A 21084-nucleotide genomic window follows, 5' to 3' on the forward strand; every position below is an offset into this window, starting at 1 on the left:
TAAGAGGATATAACTTGGGAACAGCTAGATGGAAGAGATGCACAGGGCAATGTATGGGGAAAGGGCATGGAATTTCTAAGCTCTCTCTAAGTACACCACTCTCCCCAGATCTCCACATATTCACCAACCCAGAAGCTTTCTGAATCTGTCCTTTTGGGTTTTTATGGAGGCTTCATTATACAGGCATGATTGATTAAATCATTGGCCACTGGCAACTAATTCAACCTCCAGTCCCCCTCCCCTCCCTGGAGGTCAAGGGGCGGTACTAAGTTTCAACCCTCTAATCACATGATTGGTCCTGGCAACCAGGCCCCATCCTAAGGTAGGGTCCAAAAGAAACCTCATTAACATAACAAAGACACCTTTGTGGCTCTCATCACCTAGGAATTCCCAGGGTTTTAGGAGCTCTGTACCAAATATATATTTCTTATTATAAATCATAATATTTATATAAATCACTAAGGATCTTTATTCAAGCTGCTGTGATTTAAAAGCATTTGAGATAATTTTTCTCTATGTGACTAAGCCAGCAACCTGAAACAAAATTAGGGTCATTTGTTTCATTTTGCTTTCAATATTTATGGAACACTTTTTCATTTTTGTTTAATCTTGTTTTATAATTTATAAAACATTTTTATGGTTCCAAAATCAACATTATAAAAACAATGTACCTTAAAAAATTCTGCATTCTATCCTTGTTCTCTCAATCCTTTTTCTTTTTCTTCCTTCACCTTATAGGTAGCCATTTTTATAGATCTGCTTTTATCCTTTTTTTTTTTTTGGCTTCTCTATTTTTTTTTTAATATAAGCAAATATACGCTTTTTATTTTTTGGTATTTCCTCCTTTCTTTGATAAAAGTCCTACTCTCACTGTTCTGTCCTGCACTTTCCCCTACTTAGTAATATTATCACCCCACAGTGGAATTTACAGAGTTCTTCCTCATTCCTTTTTACAGTGAGAATTCCACTGTGAGAATGTCCCTCAGCTTATTCAACCAGATTCCTTTGATGGACAGTTGGATTAACTCTAACTGTAATACACCAGGACATCATATGGGTACACGATAAAGGTACAGCTTTAAACCAATATCCATATTGCTAATTAGAAATCATAGCATTTATAAAATTCTAGCCCAAACTGGACCCACTGGGCTAACATTATCCAAAGCCACATACAACCAAAATCACCTCTTCTGCCAGCCAAGAAGAGAGCCAGCTGAAGGCTGTAGAACTGCTCCTTAGAATGAAGAAGCTCTTTATGTACTGACATGGAAAGAGTTTCAATATATATCAAGTGAAAGGGGCAGAATAATGTGTGCTGTATAACATAATTTGAGTGGACAGAGGAAAAAAAAGAAATATTTGTTTATATTTGCATAGAAGAGCTCTCCAGCTACTGCCTCCTTGTCACATCTTACCTTGTCGTATCCCACACGTATTCATCTCCTCCTGCTCACTCACCCCTCATGGGCTCCATTCTGGCTTCTGTCCTTACCACTACTCTCTCTAAGGCAACCATGACCTTCATGTGACAAAGGCAAGATGCTCTCTTCAGTCCCCACCTAACTTACCTCTCAGCAGCATGTGATAGTGACCCCTCATTTTCCTTCAGATGCTCACTACCTAAGCTACAGTGACCCTGAACTTGCCTCCAAATTCTTCTCATGTTCCACCAGCTTCAATCTCCTTTGCGGCTTTTCAATCTTCTTTGTGCGCTCATTTTCCTCTACCTGATCTTTAATCCTTGGAGTTCCATAGGGTTGAGTCCTAGGCCCCTGATTCTGTTCACTCTGTACCCTTTCCACAGGCCAGCTTCATCTATAAACATACTCTAGGCAAGACTTCTCTCACTCTCCATACCTAATTATACAACACCCTGCTCAAAACAGCAACTTACATGTTTCAAAGGCAGCTCAACTGAATTTATGATTATTTCCTCCCCCAACCTGTATAACCTTTTTGTCTCTGTAATTGGCACCAGTTCTGAATCGAAACTTTAAAAGGCATCCTTCACACCTCTCCCTCCGCTAATCAATTACCAAGACCTGTTTATTCTGCCATCTAAATATGTCTCAAGTTCATCTACTTTTACCTACCTCTACTGACACCATCCTTTATGAGACTTGACTTCAATGACACTAGACTCCTGAGTTTCCTTCTACAGTACACCTTACCCTTGTCTTCCCTATGGGTTCATTTCTCTCTGCCTAGCCATGAAATGCCAGAGTTCCTCAAGATTGAGTCCTAGGCTCTTTCTTACTCTTGCTGTACTCTGAATCCACTCCACAGGCTAACTCAAACTCAACCACTGTTTCAATTATCTTTAGTGACAGGGTCTCCCAAATTTACATTTAATGCCCAGGGTATATTATAAGGGGTGGAACTCCAAATCAAACAGGCTATTTGACATCTCCACTTGAATAACTGGGTTAACCAAAGACAACTTAATTCATCCAAAACCATATTTATACCATCCCCCAAATCTGATCTCCTAGCACCACTATCTCAGTGAATGATATCACTGTCCATCCCAGAACAAGCCACAAACCAAGCACGCATCCTTGACAACTCCATCTCCTCTATCTTCCATATCTAAACCATCTCCAAGTCCTGTTGCTTTTATCTGCCAAATATCTCTGCAACTGGTTCCCTTTTTTCTGTCCCCATCACGACTACCTAACCAAGTCATTCGTACATTCACTAACTGGAAGCTGACTCTGACCAGGCACTATTTTAGGTACTGGGGACATGGGAACAAATGAAACAGACAACCCAGCATGAGGGAATTTACAATCCAGAGAAGAGCTGATAATAAATATGTACTATTTTGCAGTAATAAGTACTCTGAGAGAAAATGAAGCATGGTGAGGGGATAAAGAATGTGGAGGAAAAAGAACCTGTGTCCTGTGGAGGACAAAGGACAAAGGATGAGCTGTGTCTAACTGACAAAGTGCCATCTGAGCAGAAACCTGTATAGTGTGAGGAAGTGAGTCAAGTGGGCTCGAGGCTGTCAGGAAGAAGAATGGTCCAGGAGAGGAAAAAGCAAGTGCAGAGGCCCTGAGGTGGGAGCCTGCTTGGCCTTCCTGATGAACTACAAGGAGGCCAGGGTGATTAGAGTTCTCCTATGAAGGGCAGAGAGGAAGGAGGTGAAGGCGAAGAGGTAGCTGGGGCCAGACCACAAAGGCCTCTGAGGGCCACGCTGGGGGCTTTGGATTGTGTTCTATGTGATAGAAGCCACTAGAGGTTTTGAGCATGCGAGTGAGATGACCTGATCTATCTTTTAAATAGACCATTCTGGCAGCTACAAGGACAGTAGATGTTGGTGGCAGGAGAGGAGCGCAGGGGATGAGAACAAGACTAAATCAAACATAGTAAACAGGGCTACAGAGCATTTGGGCTCAACTTTCACCTTGTAAGAAATTCACTCTTTAAAATTACTGCATGTTATTTCATTAGGCTGCCGCTATAACCCCTACAGCACCTTTCCGCAAATTAGACCCCTACTCTCTGTGCAGATGCAGCCCCAGCAAATCTCGGTGAGTGGAAGGCAGCCCACAAGCAACCCCTCAGCTGACCACCCTTCCAGGTTCAGTCTGCCCTGAATTCTTGTATAAATATAACAAATGAAGAGAAAAAGACAAAGAAAGAAAAACACCTTTACATTGGAGGTAACTGTTAACCTAGATCATCCCTGGATTTTTAAATTTTTGAATAAAAGAATATTTTCATGTTAGGTGTAAACCAAACTCATGAGACGTTCAAGTTGACTTAATCACATTATTCTTATTTTATATATATATGTATATATATATATCTTATATACATAATATGCCAGAATAGTGATTAGACTTTGGACTCATTTCTTAAGTAAGAGACTCAGATGAGACTGAGGGAAGTGACTGTTCAAAGGGTCGGGTTTTGGTTCTGGTCTAGAGTTAATGATCAAGGTACTTCCAAGAACATCCAGGTCCTTCACCTGAGCTCACAGGGAAGTGAGCTCCCCTTGGAAGGGAAACTGTTCCAAGGGCACTTTAGTCCAGGTAGATGGGAGATTCGCCAGGGGTGCAGGAGAGACACAACCACAGGCCAGCACTCCCAGGACGCTCCATCTGACTGTCACCTTTGACCAAAGAGAGGAGGTTCATCCCATCAAGAGAAACGCACACACTGGTTGGCTCTGATGTCCTTACTTCCTCCAGATACCCACTCAGAGTTTTCCTTCAGGGACACCTTCCCAAACCTGAGAAGGACTTGACGTCACCACTAGGTGCCTTCAGGGTCTCTCTGGACAGCTTTCGACTCCAGTCATACTTTCTATTCAGTTTAATCCAACTAACACTTCACTCAGGAAGGGGGATTCCTCATGGATCAGAGGCTCCCAAGGCTCTGATTGAAATGGAAAATGGAAAGGGAACAATTCTTCCGTCTCTTCCTTTGATCTTCCACACCATACTCAGTCCACACCTGACACCCCTCCTAAACTCTCCACTGGTTCCCTGCTGCCTGTGTTCTGTTTACTTTGTGATGGTCTCTAGCAGTTCCCACAAAATCAGAATATTTCTCCCAAGGGACAGTTAAAAGATATAAGGAGAGATAAGTGTGGTTCCCACCTCAAAAGATCTCACCTTATACGGGGAAGAATGAGCTCTACTAAAGGTGTGGGCGCTTTAGGGATCGAGACAGCCTGTCCCACAGCCCTTCTGCTGGGCCCCCATTGTGAGGGGTCATCACTGACTTGTCTGGACCCGACAGCAACCTCAGACAAGTCCTAACACATCTATGCCAGGTGGCTCCACATTGGTTGCAGGCTGATCCTTGCAGAACATAAACCTGGGCCCATGGCCAGGGTACTTCAACTCCTCAGAGGCTATGCCTGGCTCTCAGGTCCCGGGCCCCTCTCCCCGCTCCCGTCTCCACACGCCGGCTTCCTTTGTCTGGACTCTCGGACATGCTCTTCCTGTGCCTGAACGCTTCTCACAACGTGGGATCCGGCCCTTCCTCGGGAAGCCTTGCCCACAGCACACCTCCTGTTCCACGTTCTCACAGCACCTGCGGCTCTTCCCCCGAGGTCCTCACCAGAGTCTGTCATTCCACAGCCCTGTGTGCGCTTAGCCTCCCCCTCCACTGAGCTCCGCCAGGGCAGGACCTGCGTCCTTCTGTCCAAGGTTGCACTGCTGTTTATCACGGGACAGGAAAGCAGTGGGCGAGGGTTAGAACCTGGCTCCCCCAGAGCCTTGGCCTCCCCAATTCAACAGCTCTCAGTTCTCAACTTCCATGACAGCCGAATCTGCCAGTTTTCTCCTCTGGTGACTTCTTCTCAGGCTCAGCCACAGATTCTTCCTTCTTAACCCACCTCATAAACACTGAGGTTTCCTGGGACTCTGTCCTCTCCTCCATTCCCTCTCATCTTCTCAGCTCAAGGCTTCAAATGCCACCGTTGCACTGATGGCTCCCTGACCTCCCTGTTGAGTTCCAACCCTGTATACCTTCTACAGCTGTCCACTGGTGACCTCTATCCATACTTCACTAACATTTCAAATGAAATCCATCCCACACCGAACCTGTCCTATACCCTTAATGAAGGGACCTCTCCTCTTTCCTGAACTCACTGCACATGCCTTCCTCCAGGTAACGTCTTGCCTACATTATGCAATAATCTCCAGAAGGTTCCCACCTCTAGTTTTTCCTCACTTCAAATCTAAGACCAACAGTGTTTCCAAAGTGACCATTGTTATTTAATTGAAATTGCGTAATAAGGACTTCATGAATATATTCTCCGTGAAAATTTTAATAACATTGCATGTAACTAAAGTCCCCTTTCATCAATGCCCATTCTCAATCCCAATCCAAATGTAACTAGCTACCAGCTCAGGTGTCCCCCGACCTTTCTCTCGGCACTTACACGCATATTATGCATATAGACAAACACCCACATAATTTTCTTTACACATAAATGGTGACATGTCATAATCATGCACTGTAACTAGCTTTAGTCCTTCCCGTGCCCTGGAGCTCCGCCCACACCAGTGCTGCTGCTTTCTGACTGTGGTGCTGTTGTGCCAGTGTAGGGACCCACCTCAGCTTCTTTAGTCTCTACTGAAGGACGTTTAAAGTATCTCAGACTCAGACTATTTTTTCTAAAATATCAACAACCATACAACTCTTCTGCTTGAAACTCTTGAATTATTTCTAGTCATCCATGGACAGTTCCCATCCCTAAGAACTGTACCAAAGCACTTCATAGTGTGGCCCCCACCTGGCTTTCTAATCTCATTTCCTTCCTTATCTCTCTCTTTTCCCATATACCCTGAGCTTCAGTCTGAATGAATTATCTGCAGTTCCTTAAATGCACTAAGTTTGCTGAATGAATGCATGACAATGTAGCCCTCCTCTGAAACAACAGGAAATAACAAGAAAAAAGATCCTGAGAGATTCACCTGTGCAGTAATTATCAGAGAAGAAGAGGAAGCTTGTGACTCAGGGCCTTAGCGTCCCTTCTCCACAACTTCTTGAGGACTGAAAACCTGCAGAAATTTCCCTGACCAACATCTCCGAGTTGCACATGCACTCATTTACCAGACTGCTGCCTGCAGAGATTCCCCACCCACTTACCTAGAGAGGAGCCTCCAGGGCTTTCTTTCTCTACCTTCCAGGGATCTTCTCCTTGCTGCAACAGGGAGATCACCTCGGGTTTGGAAAATGGGAGTCCTGCTCATAGACCAAAAAGAAGAAAAAGAAGACTTGATTTTGCCTTGACACAAAGAGGTATCTGAGATCTGAGAGGAAAACTCAAAGGATGATACAGAGAACTTCTGTGGGATGCTCAAGTTGTGCCCCCACAATGTGAGGGGTGTGTTAGGGTAAAAGCAAGGGGCAATGCAACATTTAGTTGTATGTTAGTGAAGTATGATAAACATGCAGACTTGATTAACAGGGTGCTAATAGCTTTCTATACAAGAGGGAATATGTATACACTGTTAAATGTACAGATTAAATTAATATTTGTAACAGGGATCTGTGGAAAGGATTATGTACCAAGTAGCTTGTTTAAAATGAGAAAACACTATCTGACTCCCTTTGAAAGATGGCAGCAATCAGCAAACTATGGGTCATAGGCCAAATCTAGGCCACTGTCTGTTTATGCATGGCCCTTGAGCAAAGAATGGTTGAAAAAAAAGAAAAGGAATATGTTACAGACTATATGTGGCCCACAAAGCTGAAAATATTTACTCCCTGGCCCTTTACAAAAAAAGTTTGCTGACCCCTGTAAAAGAGAATTGAAAAAAGCCAGTGCTGGGTTGAGGGATACTCTCTGTTAAGAGATGAGCAAACACATCATAGTTCAATCATAGTGGGAAAATGTTGCCTGCAGTCACTGCAGTCACATTTCTAATGTGCAGCTCTGTAGATTGTCCCATCCATGGGGCAATTCCATACCTACAAGGGAGAAAAAGGTTTTCAGGTTTATTTATGGAGATCCAGTTTGTACACTGCTAAGGCAAAACTCAGCTAAAGTTTTTAATGACCCAGGGCTTTTATCCAGGAAATCAGATGCTGAGGTATCCCAATTTCTGAATTCTGTATCTACAGGGGAAATTTCCTTACCCAATGAGACAAGGTTACTATAGTTCTCCAGCATCACATCTTGGTACAAGTTTCTCTGTGAAGGAGCCAGCTTTCTCCACTCATCCCGCGTAAAGAGCACAGCCACATCTTCGAACGTCACTGACAGCTGTAGAGACAAACATCCCAGCTCACCCAGGACCATCCATCACACAGGGTGAAAAAGGCGGCAGTGGGGAGTAGACGGGCTACCATGAAATGCTTCTATATTATTCTAGGTTCTGAAGGTTCCAGGTCATTTGTTTAATGAACAATTGACCAATGACAAATATATATTGAGTAGCATGAAGTATGAACCAGGCCCCGAGTTAACTGCTACAAGAGATGTGTGGAGGTATTAAGGCCATTAGTGGGAGTGTTAATTAGAATAATCTTCCTGTTGGCAACTTGATAACATACATTACAAGCTTTAAAATGTGCATACTCTTTAACTCTCCAATTACTATATTTGTTTGATAATGAACAGTGAACAAAAATGCCCATGCAAGGACATTTATCATGGTGTTAGTAACAGCAAAGAAATGGAAACAACCTCAATAATCACCGAGCGAGACTAGTGTAAATAACTTAAGGCACTCTGTGCTCCCTAAAGCTTGAGGGCAGTAATAATGGAAATTAAAATAGCTATAATTTATTGAATGCTTTTTTCAGGCTAAGTACTATTCTTAGAGCTTTATATTAAACTTTAGTGTATATCTTTATTTTATCTTCACAACAACCCTATGAAGAAGGTACTATTATTGTGTCCATTTTACACAAAAGAAAACAAAGAGAAATTTATCCAAGTCACACAACTGGTATGAAGGAAAAACTCACTCCTCCTGCATGTCTCCTCTACTCTTAATACAACACTACTTCACTTCTGACACCAGATGTGGGGGGTTTTCCACACACCAAGCAATTGTGGGACACCAGCTGGGTGTCCTACAGTTAAACTCAATTCTGACATCTGAAGATAGCGTCAGATTCCCACAAGACTGGCCCTCTTTCAATGTCAATCACAAGTCCAGGTTGTTACCTGTGCTGCTGACTGACTGGCTATAAATTGGAGGTTTCTACAACCCTCTCCTCAGGTTTGATTAATTTGCCAGAGTGGCTCACAGAACTCAGGAAAACATTTACTTACTAGATTACTGGTTTATTATAAAAGAAGATATAGGAACTGGCAGATGAAAGAGAGGCACAGGGAAGGGGTGCACAGCTTCCATGCTCTCTCGGGATTCACCATTCTCTCCGACTCTCTACCTGTTCACCAACCTGGAAGAACTCTGAACACTTCTGGGTTTTTATGGAGGTTCATTACATAGGCATGATTGATTAAATCACTGACCATTGGCGACTGATTCAACTTTCATCTCCTAGGGTGGCAACAGATGGATAAGAGGGGTTATCGGGGGGCAGGACTGAAAATTCCAACACTTTAATCAAGGTTGGTTCCCCTGGCAATTAGCCTGCATCCTTAGGTGGGGTACAAAAGTCACCTCATTAACATAAACTCTGGTGTGGATACAAAACACACCCATTTTGCCTTCATTGCTCTGAAGTAATTTCAGGGATAAAAATCATATATTACTAACCACTTAGGAAATCACAAGGGTTTTGGAAATTATGTGCCAGGAACACGGACAAAGACCAAATATATATTTAATATTATAAATCACAATATCACAGCTGGTCAGTGGTAGAGGTAGAACTGCAATCCAAGGAACTGCCTCTCAACGCCTATCTCATAGGGTTAAGAAATAAATGATAATCCATACAATGGAGATAAAGAGTAGTGATGGTAGCACAACACTGTGAACGTACTTAATGCCAATATACTCAAAAATGGTTAAAGTGGTAAATTTAATCTTATGTATATTTTATCAAAATAAAAAGTTAAAATGATAAAATAAAAAAATACATACATACATATGTACACATGTACATAAATAAATAACAAATAAATAAAGGTGCACAGAAAATTATTCTGAGGGCTGCATACCAAAGGTATGACCATGATTATCTCAAGATGTTGGGGTAAGAGTGATTTTACTTTTTTATTCTCTGAAATTTTTAACATTAACATGCAGTGCATGTATAAGATAATTTATTGGCACACGGCGGGGAATACAAGAAATGATCTTTCCCCTCAAAAGAATTTACAATCCAACTGGCAGACAAGAAAAACGCATGAAACAATTTGAACAAGAAAAGTGTTGCTGGACAGGACCATATACCATTTCCTAGTTCAATCCTCATTTTAGAGATAAGAAACACAATGTCCAGGGCAGTTAAGATACCAGGTCACATACTTTTTCAATGGCAGAGACAAGACGATAACTGAAGTTTTCTTTTAACCCAGCACTTGGTGGGTATATTCTCTCTCTGGTCTTAAATGTCCTGTCACTGAGTTTTACACACAAGTCCACATAGTACTGATGTATCGGCAGCAGGTGAGGTTAGGGAGAAATGTCACATAGGACTCACAAGCAGGGATGGAGAAGATTCTGGGTAAGAGAGCAGCCTGGCTCTGTTGGAATGGAATGGGAAAGGCTTAGAAAAAAGTAGCCCAAATATGCAGAGGCAGGTCCTAGCCACAGTCTCAGAAGATCAACCACTACCACATTTCATGGGTCCAAAAGATACACAACATCACTTTGCAGAGAACTCTGGTAATTTGGGGGCCAGGCCTGCCCCGTGTTCTGAAAGATATACCAGAGGAAAGGCTGGATGATAACTAACATGAATTTAGAGGCCAGACATACCTGGGTTTGACTTCAGGTTACCTGACTTCACTGAGCCTCAGTTTCAAGTGTAAAATGGGGGTAATAACTTCTGCTTCGCTATGAGAGTGAGAACAAAGGTGAAGCCCTCAGGATATTCCCCAGCAACGTTAACTACTATTGTTAGATGAGGGTGAGTAAAGGAAGGACACTGTACAGTCATTTCTATCTACCAACAGTAGATAAACAGACATCATGAACTAGAATAATATCATTTAGCTACCACAACCACCACATATTGAACATCTACTATGTGCCTGGCCCTGATATGAACACTTTCCATGTACTAACTCCCAGGATCCTCTCATCTACCCTTTGAGGTAGGCCCGGTTGTTGTATTCATTTTACAGGTGAAGAAACTGAGGCACAGAGAGGTAAGAAACTGAAGCACAGAGAGGTGGACTTATTTGCCCAAGACCCATTAACAGCAACAGAGGAGATGGGCACAAACCTGGCCATCTGGCTCAAAAGCCCCGCTGAGTAATCACTGTATACACTGCCTCTCCACTACCAATATCCCATGAAACTCTCATTGCTGCTTCCTGAGGAGTCTTCTCTCTGCTCTTGGGAGTCAAGAGACCTCTCCATCTATGTCCCCACCAACATGGCTATCCTTTGTTCACACAGTGGCTCACCTGGATGGGGTCCCACCCTCATTCTCACAACATAAAGATGAAAATGGCAGGTCAATATCAGTTTTCAAGAGAGTGACAGAAGCAAGGCACATGATCCAGAAAGTTAAGATGGAGAAAAAACTAAAAACTATGGACTGGGAAAAGCCTGGCAAAGGTATCATGAGGATTTCTCAGGGGCAGAAAGAAAAAGAAAAGCATTCTGGCCAAGGGTAGGGAGGGGGACATGACTGAGCAAAGGAGGCAGGCCAGAAAGGAGCTCTGCCAAGTGCGCACGTTTGTTTGTTCTGACCCTAAGTGGTATAAGACGTGTGGCATCTTACCTATCAATTCAGTAATCATACAGTGAATTGAGATTAATGAATAAAAGAGTGTCTATTAGAAAAAAAAAAAAGAGAAACACAGGCCATGGAGTGGGGGGTTGGAGGCAAGCATTCCCTACGCAATCTACCATCCACCAGGGTGGACCAACTCTTCCAAGGGAGAAGGACATTGGCTCCAAATTCTGGCGAAGACTGTACTGGGGAGAAAACATCAGTTTAAGGGTAAAAAAACAAAAAAACCCATCTGTCTCTAAGACCTGAGATGGCAATGAACTCACCTGAGACCTTGCTTCCCTCTGTTCAGTAGCCATGTCCTCTTTCTGGGCAGTTTCCCCTTAGGATGGGAGAAGTCTCCAGAAGCCAGATCTAAGAGAAGAAAAAGGGAGCGAGGAGGAAGCCCCTTCTGCTTTCCACCCCTCAGAATCAGCAGCTCTGAAATCTTTATATCACTTGAAAATGACGCCAAGTGCCCTCAGAGAAGGAAGTCGGAAGGAACGAGGGGTAGACAGGACCAGAGAGAAGGTCTGGGTCATCCTGGTCCAGGCCCAGCTCTTTCCCTAGCTCAGAGGAAAAGGTCCTAGGACTCCATCAGCAGTAGCAGCAACTCCCTGAGCCTCACCGCGTGCCAGGCACTACCTATCAATACATCATCGAGTCCCACAGCACAGTTGGCACTGTCAGCACCCCATTTTATAGATCAGGAAACTGAGGGCAGAGTGGGAGCAACTTGCCCCAGTCCACACAGCCAGGGAGGGTGGCACCAGGATTCCAAGCACCGCGGGCTCCAGAGCACCTGCTCTAACCTCCCTGCGTGCATGTGACAACTTTTCTCCAACTCAAGCCTTCCCACCCAATTCCTCCCCCTCCTGTCAAGTAAACAATTTCCAGATTTCTAGAGAAAGCTACTTCGGAAAGGGAAAACGTCAGCTCTCCTATGGCGGAGAGGGGGCTGCTGTCTTGAGGAAAGGGCACAGAAAACCAAAGACCTGGGTCCAGTCCTGGCTCTGCCACTGGGGGAAGCCGGCGACTCACTTCTCGCGCAAAACAAGTCTGTCACTCGGGAGTGCAGGGGTGATGATAAAGGGAGAAAATAATTTTCTCACGTTCACTGCCGGCCCGAAACAAATTCAAATGCCCGCAGGCGCTGGGCAGGTAGCGCGCTGGGAACTGGTCGGGAAGCAGCAGGAGGGTGGCTGGGTCCAGCCAATGGGGACGAAGTGCCCGACCTGTCTCGCTCAGGGGCACGTCAGTGGGACGGCTGGGGGCAGCAGGCGGACAGAGCCAGGGGTGCCCGACTCTCGGCCCGCCGGCGCCCACAAAGGCCCGGCTCGCGTCTCTTGGGCCTGTGCCCCATGCCCCGGCGACGCATCCTCCCGAAGCCCGGTCCTCCCTCCTACATCCTGCCTACCCCCCGCCGCTCACCTCGCCCAGGCCTCGGGGGTTCCGCGGGCCGCAGACTGGAGACTCCGGAACTGCCACGGCCGGACAGCACCTTCCGCTGGGTACTCCCCCCGGTGCCGCCTGGGCGGACCTCTAGCGGGTAATCAGCTCACGCCAGCGGCAAACGCCCGTCGCTCCACGTAGGTCCTGGAGGGGCGGGGCAAGGACAGTCGCGAGCCCCTCTGGGAAATGTAGTCCAAGCGAGAACAAAAGATCCTGGGAAATGTAGTTCTTCGAGCTTGTCTGCGAGGAGAGCCCCGGCTGAGCCTATCACTTGTGCAGACTCCATTCTGGGTTCGTGGTCGAGCTCACTGGGCTGCTGGCTCCTGGGTTCCCAGTTCTTCCAGGAGGAAACAGAGGTTCCTACAGGGCAGTGACTTGTAGCTCTGCATCTGTGTAAATGATAGCAAGGCAAGTAGACAACCGCCAAGAACAAACCTATTTCCCTTTAAGTCTTTCAACAAGAGTGTATGGAGGACTTCCCTGGTGACGCAGTGGTTGAGAACCCGCCTGCCAATGCAGGGGACATGGGTTCGAGTCTTGGTCCCAGAAGATCCCACATGCCTTGGGGCAACTAAGCCTGTGTGCCAGAACTACTGAGTCTGTGCTCTAGAGCCGGCGAGCCACAGCTACTGAGCCCATGTGCCACAACTACTGAAGCCTGTGCTCCTAGAACCCATGCTCGGCAAGAAAGAGAAGCCACCGCAATGAGAAGCCCACGCACCTCAATGAAGAGTAGCCCCTGCTCACACCACAACTAGAGAAAGCCTGTGAGCAGCAACGAAGGCCCAGCACAGCCAAAAATAAAGAAAGAAAAATTTATATTAGAAAAAAAATGTATGGATCACCTGCTATGTGCCAAGCCCCATTGTAAAGGATTTGAAATACCTCAGTGGGCAAAAGAGAGATCATTGCTCTGGAGAACTGTTTTGGGAGGTGGGGGTGGGGGAAGGAGGTAGAGAGCAGACAATAAGCCATGAATATAATTATATAACATTTTAGGAGATAAGTGTTATGGGAAAAAGTGAAAGGAGAGCAGTGTGGTGGGAATTTGGGGCTCATTTGGGAAAGTGAGTAGGGTAGCTCCTCACAGGCCTCACTGAGAGAGTGAGATTGGAGGGAAGAGTCAGAGGCAGTGCAGGAGAGGAGGGCCATTTCAGGCACTGAGAAGCCAACAAATTTTTTTTTTTATTTGTAAAGAAACACATGTCCCATTTAGAAGGTTTGATAAATAAAATAAAGAAAGATGCACTTGATACCACCACACAAAAATAAATGGTTAACATTTTGGCGAACATCTTTTAGCAGCCCTTTGAACTCCATATTAATCTCTCTGATAGTCACACCAATCTGTTTTTAACAAAATGGAATATTGCAGATAGCAATTGTAACCTATGTTGGTTACAATTATGTGTGGGTTTTTTTCCCCACTTAAGAATATGCCTTGAATATTTGAACTTGCCAAAAAATATTATCCGTCAGTAGTGTTTTCAGTGACTTCAGTACATTCTATTGCATTTAAATAAATTTTTTTGTTAAACATATTTAAACTTATTTATTTAAATGTATTTACCTAATATTTTACCCCTACTGTTAGTTATATTTTTCCTAATTTTTTGCTCCATTAATATCCTTGTAGCTATATCTTTGAAAATTATTTTCTTTTATTTATTTATTTATTTTTGGCTGTGTTGGGTCTTTGTTTCTGTGCGAGGGCTTTCTCTAGTTGCAGCAAGCGGGGGCCACTCTTCATTGCGGTGCGCGGGCCTCTCACTATCTCGGCCTCTCGTTGTGGAGCACAGGCTCCAGACGCGCAGGCTCAGTAGTTGTGGCTCATGGTCCCAGTTGCTCCGCAGCATGTGGGATCTTCCCAGACCAGGGCTTGAACCCGTGTCACCTGCATCAGCAGGCGGGCTCTCAACCACTGCATCACCAGGGAAGCCTGAAAATTATTTTCTTAGTTTAAATTCCCTGAAGTTGAATTGCTGGATCAAGGACTGGTAGATTTCTAAGTACATTGCCTAGTTGCCTTCCAGGAAGATTTAACAATTTATATTTCCATAAGCAGTTTCTGACACTCATGCCCACTCTGGGTTTTTTTCTTTTTAACGATTAAAAAAAATGCTCTTTTTTATTCAATAGAGCAAAATTTTTATATTTAATTTGAAATAAAATATAATATCATATTTATTGAACCATTCAAATATATTAATTGCCTGTATGGGTACTTTGGCCATTTCCTATTGAAATGTTAAAACTTTTGGTATCATTTTGAAATACTGTATATGCACAATTTTTTAAAGAGAAAAGTGCTTTGTTGTTTATCCTGTCTATGAAAATAATGCATTCATTGTTAAAAAAATTTACACACAGTATATGGAATAAAGAAACACGTAATAAAGAAATAAATCCAACAGAAACATTGATTACGTTTATATGCTATTCATATATGCTGTTGTATGTGCATACACACATTTGTGTGTATGAAACAAAAATAGAATCATATTTCTCATACTTTAAAAAATGTAAACCATACATACAGAAAGCCAATTAGAACATATAATCCAGTGTAACACACGATTATAAAGAGATCACCCCGGTAAACATCTACCCAACTTGAGAGGTAGCCCCCTACTAACACTCAGTACCTTCTTCCTCATCACTAGTCAGCTACTATCATGACTTTTGAGATAGACCTTTTTTTGCTTTTCTTTATGGTTTTACTACCTACTCATACATCCTTATGTAATAGTTTTACTTGTTTTTAACTTTATAAAATAGAGTCATATAATCGTATTTTTTGTGTGCTTTGTTCTCCAAACATTTTGTCAGCTTTATCCCCATTATTGCAGGTAACTTTACTTATTATACTGTCAATGGACATTTATGTTGTTTCCAAGTTTTATCTTTTAGGAACCGTGATAAAACAAATTTAGTAATATGTTATTGGTAGAATCTAGGTGATGATATATGGGCATTCACTGTAAAATTCTTTCAACTTTACTTTGTATTTGAAAATTTTCATAATAAAATGTTGAGGAAAACTCCATACCTGGGGTTTGACCCAAAATGGAGTAGCCCCATTCCTCCCATGTCATCCCTTTTACAATTAAAAATCCATGGACACAACACAACAAACAAGCACAGGAAGACTCTGAAATGTGGAAGGAAGAAGGCAAACTGAGAACTTTAGAGCCAGGGAAGGACATGTGGTAAATTCCCTTGTTTTCCTTATCACCTCCTGTATCTCTCAGCCAGGATGTTGCAGAAGCTTCCAAGCCAGAACCAACAACAGACCCAGACAAGAAAAAAAAAACAAAAACAAAACTCTAAGAAAAGCCTATTTCCCTTAGTTGAAACTGGGGAAAAATGTGGCCTAACACAGAGAACTTTTTTGGTAACACCCACCTTACTGTAACCAAACACCAGTGGGAAACCGCCCCCCACCCATCTGAACTGTGGAAGCCAAAGGGAGCAGCATGTTTTTCTCAAGTGGAAAGAAAAGGAACTGTCAACCATGAATTCTATATCTGGCGAAAATACAATTCAGGAGTAAAAGGGAAATAAAGACATTCTCAGACAAAGGATAACCAAGAATATTCATTGCTAGCAGAGCTACCCTTAAAGAATAACTAAAGGAAGTATTCTAAACAAAGTAAATGATAACAGAAGAAGGCTTGGAACTGCAGAGAGAAAAAAAAAAGAACATCAGAGTGGTAAAAATAGGGATAACTAAAATAGACTCTCTTACCTATGAGTTTCTTAAAACATAAGTGATGGTTGAAGCAAAAATGATAGCATGATTGGTGCCCAATGTATACAGAGGAAAGACTTAAGACAATTATATTTTAAAAAGTGGGGAGACAGAGGGACCTCAGTGGAATTAAGGTTTCTGTACTTTGCTAAGTTATGTGTGTATACCTAGAGCAACCACTAAAAAATTATACAAAATGATAAACTGAAGAAGACTATATAAATCAAGGTGGAAGTCTAAAAAATGTTTAAGTAACCTACAAGAAGGCCAGAGAAGAGAAGCAGAACAAGAAACATGAAACAGAAAACAAGGTTAAACAAAATCCTTTCTCTCTCATTAATCAAATGGCTCACAATAGACTATTTCAAGCTTTATTTGTTTGTTTTTCATTTTCAAGTAAGAGTAATAGTAGCTTTAAAAAACATGCTGCTGTAATAAACCAGTCACAGAAAGACAAATACTCTATTATTCTACTTATATGAGGTACTTTGAATAGTCAGAATCATGGAAACAGAAAGCAGAATGGTGGTTGCCTGGGGCTGGGGGGAGGTGCTGCGGGGAGTTACTGTTTAATTGGTACAGAGTTTTAGTTTTACAAGATGAAGAGTTCTGGAGATGGATGGTGGTGATGGTTGCACAACACTGTGGATATATTTAATACCACTGAACTGTACACTTGAAAATGGTTAAGATGGTAATTTTTATGTGTATTTTACCACAATAAAATTTCTTGGAAAAAAATGCTGCTATAAATATTCTGTACATGCTGATGTACCTCTTCACATGAGTTTTTCTAGAGTTTGCAGATACCTGTGAATAATTAAGACTTTTCCAGGAGTGCATAGTTACTGATAGTTGTAAGGGAATGAATGTCTAGGCCACAATTTCCATTTGTGTTCTCCTGAGCAAGGAAGGTTCTCTCCTCTTTTCATTCCCTTCAAATAACCCTCTTCCCACTCACCAGAGGACTCTTAAAATGGTGCAGTGCCCAATGGTGTCAAACTCTCTGGAGTACCACAGTCTAGGACTACTGAAGCGAGTCTTTTCTAGGAAGACTTCTTTTCTGATTAATGAAAGACCCCACACATGGGGCTTCCCTGTCTTTAGTAACATTTCTGTTAGAAATGGGATACATAGGCCCTTAGCAGGCTCTGAGACCAGATACTTCAACCATTTGAGAGTCGTGGTAGTTTAACTGTCCCTTCTCATCTAGTCAACAACCTGTCAAATAACGTACTGCTTTCGAGAAAGAGTGTATGGTGAGAACAATGCAATTAGGGCACTGGTAAAGAAAATATTGAATGATTAAAATGGCGCACACACACACACACACACATTTTTTTTTTTAAAGCAAGCACCATTCTGCAAGAGATGATGTGAAAAGTATTTCAAAATGGATGCCAACTGGAGAAACTTAATGGGCTTACTCACTGATGTGTCAACTTTGTCTTCAGCTCTGCTCCATATTCATCCACAGGAGGGCGCGTTAAATGTCCAACCTGTATTTTTTCTAACACCACCAAGCTGTTAACTCAGTTGTGACACAGTTTACCTGGAGATGATATCAGAGGCCACAAGTTAAGGCTTCAGTCCCACAAGACTGTCCACCACCCCAAATCCCACCCCCACTTCAGACACCAATCTCAAGTTCAGGTTGTTACCTGTGACTCTGACCTACTGGCTATAAATCAGAGATTTATGCACCCCCTCCTCAAGTTTGATTAATATTCTAGAGAAGCTCACAGAATTCAGGAAAACATTTTGCTTACAAAATCACCAGTTTACTATAAAAGGATATAATACAGAAACAGCCCAATGGAAGAGATGCATAGGACAAGGTATGGGGAAAGGATGCAGAGTTTTCTTGCTCTCTCTGAGCACCTCTCTCCCAGCACTTCCACAAGTTCACCAACCTGGACGCTCTGAACCCCAGTCATTTTGAGATTTTATAGAGGCTTCATTACATAGGCATGATTGATTAAATCATTGGTCATTGATGATTGAACTCAATCTCCAGCTCTCCAGCCCCTCTTCCCTCCCCTGATATTGGGGAGTGGGGATGGGGCTACTTCAACCCTCTAATAACATGGTTTGTTCCCTGGCAGCATGCCCCCATCCTAGGTGTTTTCCAAAAATTATTTCATTAACATAAGGTCTGGTGTGGTTGAAAAGAGCTTGTTATGAATATCAAAAGACACATTTATCACTCTTACCACTTAGGAAATCCCAAGGGTTTTGGGAGCTCTGTGCCAGAAACTGGTTGAAGATCATATATATATTTCTTATTATCAATCACAATATCACAAACTGGCCAAAACAGCAACTTGAAGCAGTCATGTTAATGATGCTTCTTGTCTTTTTATTTATTCTCTTTTTTAAGTGTACATTTTCATCAATTTTGATAAATTTGTTTGACCCCAAATAAAACATGGAACATTTTCATTATCCCAGAAATTTCCCTCAAACTACTTCCCACTCAAAACCACCCACCCAGAAGCAACCACTGTTCTGATATCTTTTGCTGTAAATTAGTTTTGCCAGTTCTAAAGCTTCATATAAATGGAATCTTATAGTATGTACTTTTTTGTGTCTCACTTCTCTCCCTCAACATATTATTTATGAGAGTAATTTATTATGGTCTGTGTATTGATACTTTATTTAATTTTATTTTTTGCTGCATTGGGTCTTAGTTGTGGCACGTGGGCTCTTCATTGCGGTATGTGGGCTTCTCTCTAGTTGCTGTGCGCAGGCTCTCTTAGTTGTGGCGTGCAGGCTCAGTAGTTGCACTGCACGGGCTTAGTTGCCCTGCTGAATGTGGAATCTTAGTTCTCCATCCAGGGATCAAACCCACGTCTCCTGCATTGGAAGGTGGATTCTTAACCACTAGACCACCAGGAAAGTCCCACTGTGTAGTATTTCATTGCACAAATGTACAACAGTGTTTATGCATTCACCTGTTGATGGACATTTGGATTGTTTCTAAGTTATTATGAATAAAGCTGCCATGAACATTGGTGCACAAATCTTTTGGTGGGCATAGATTTATTTCTCTTGGGTAAATACCTAAGACTAGAACAACTGGTTGTGGGGTAGGTGTATTACTCTGCTTGGGCTGCAGAGTAATACAAAATACACAGGCTGGGTGGTTTAAACAACAGAAATTTATTTCTCACTGTTCTTGAGGCTAAAAAGTCCTGGGAAGTTCTGATCTGAGAAGTATAAGATTAAGGCACCAGCAAGGTAGGGTTTATTCTGAGGCCTCTTCTCTTGGCTTGTAGGCAGCTGCCATCTTGCTGTGTGCTCACATGATCTCTTTATGAGTGCAGGAAAGAGAGAGAGAGAGAGATAGAGCAAGATCCCTGGTGTCTCATTTTATAAGGGCCCTAATCCCATCATGAGGGCACCACCCTCATGACCTCAACTAGCCCTGATTACTTCCCAAAGGCCTCATTTTCAAATACCATCCACTGGGGGTTAGGACTTCAACAAATGCATTTTGGGAGGAACACAATCATTCAGTCCATAACAGTAGGTGACGTTTAACTTTATAACAAACTATTAAATGGCTTTCCAAATTGGTTTTATCATTTTACACTCCCAAGAGCAATGTAGGAGAATTCCCACATGTTCACTAACTCTTGGTACTGTCATCTCTTTCATTTTAGCCTTTTATTGAGTGTATAATGGCATCTCATTGTACTTTGTACTTTCAATTCGTATTTCCCTGAAGACTAATGATTTTGAGCCCCTTTTCAGGTGCTCATGGGCCATTTGTATATGTTCTTTTGTGAAGTATCAGCTCAAGTCTCTTTCAAGTCACTATCACAGTTTTCAAGGTCTCTGTGAAATATGATTTACTTGGTACCAAAGGGTACAAGCAGATCTGAAGGGAGTCAGGAATTGCAGTGATGTGGGATGTCCTCCATCAGAGCTATTTTTCTTATTCTCCCAGCCATAAATTAACTTTTACTAAACCTCTAGATGCTGTAAACTGTCCCTTAGCCTTTTGGTCACAGTAACTTAATTTAGCTGCTCTTAAACATTCCTTGGTGAATTTAGTTGTGTCAAACAATGGTTCTGTAGGTAGGGAATGCCTCTGGAAGGACTGGCTGAATTTTATCAAACTTAAATTGATAAAATTCATATCAAAACTGATATGAAACTCAGTTCAGTTATTTCATGCTGTTAAGAACGTTTATCCTGGGCTTCCCTGGTAGCACAGTGGTTAAGAATCCGCCTGCCAATGCAAGGGACACAGGTTCCAGCCCTGGTCCGGGAAGATCCCACAGGCCATGGAGCAACTAAGCCTGTACGCCACAACTACTGAGCCTGCACTCTAGAGCCCACAAGCCACAACTACTGAAGCCTGCGTGCCTAGAGCCCATGCTCCACAACAAGAGAAACCACTGCAATGAGAAGCCAGCGCACTGCCATGAAGAGTAGCCGCCAGTCGCCGCAACTAGAGAAAGCCCACACACAGCAATGAAGACCCAGCACAGCCAAAAATAAATAAAATAAAATAAATAAATTTTTTTAAAAAGAACTTT

At 42.7% G+C, this 21084-nt stretch overlaps 1 protein-coding gene across 3 annotated transcripts in view; it reads right to left on the reverse strand.

Moving 5' to 3' along the window:
• LOC149749873 (uncharacterized) overlaps positions 1 to 12759 on the reverse strand; it is a 29172-nt gene extending 16413 nt beyond the window's left edge. Inside the window, exons 1-3 of one of the 3 annotated variants that reach the window (XM_089909798.1) lie at positions 11622 to 12759; positions 7606 to 7732; positions 6613 to 6708 (exon numbers count right to left, since the gene is read on the reverse strand). In XM_089909798.1, the coding sequence (XP_089765924.1) occupies positions 6613 to 6708; positions 7606 to 7732; positions 11622 to 11654 (256 nt within the window). In that variant the 5' untranslated portion in view covers positions 11655 to 12759. Of the gene's footprint in view, positions 1 to 6612; positions 7438 to 7605; positions 7733 to 11621 lie in introns of those variants that run through there. The other 2 variants (XM_089909801.1, XM_089909799.1) reach the window with 2 other exon arrangements.
• Positions 12760 to 21084: the final 8325 nt, after the last annotated feature.

This window comes from Delphinapterus leucas, chromosome 3, assembly GCF_059928025.1.
Source record: "Delphinapterus leucas isolate spDelLeu-1000000601 "Yukka" chromosome 3, BTC_Dleu_Yukka2, whole genome shotgun sequence".
In the NCBI taxonomy this organism is placed as follows: domain Eukaryota; kingdom Metazoa; phylum Chordata; class Mammalia; order Artiodactyla; family Monodontidae; genus Delphinapterus; species Delphinapterus leucas.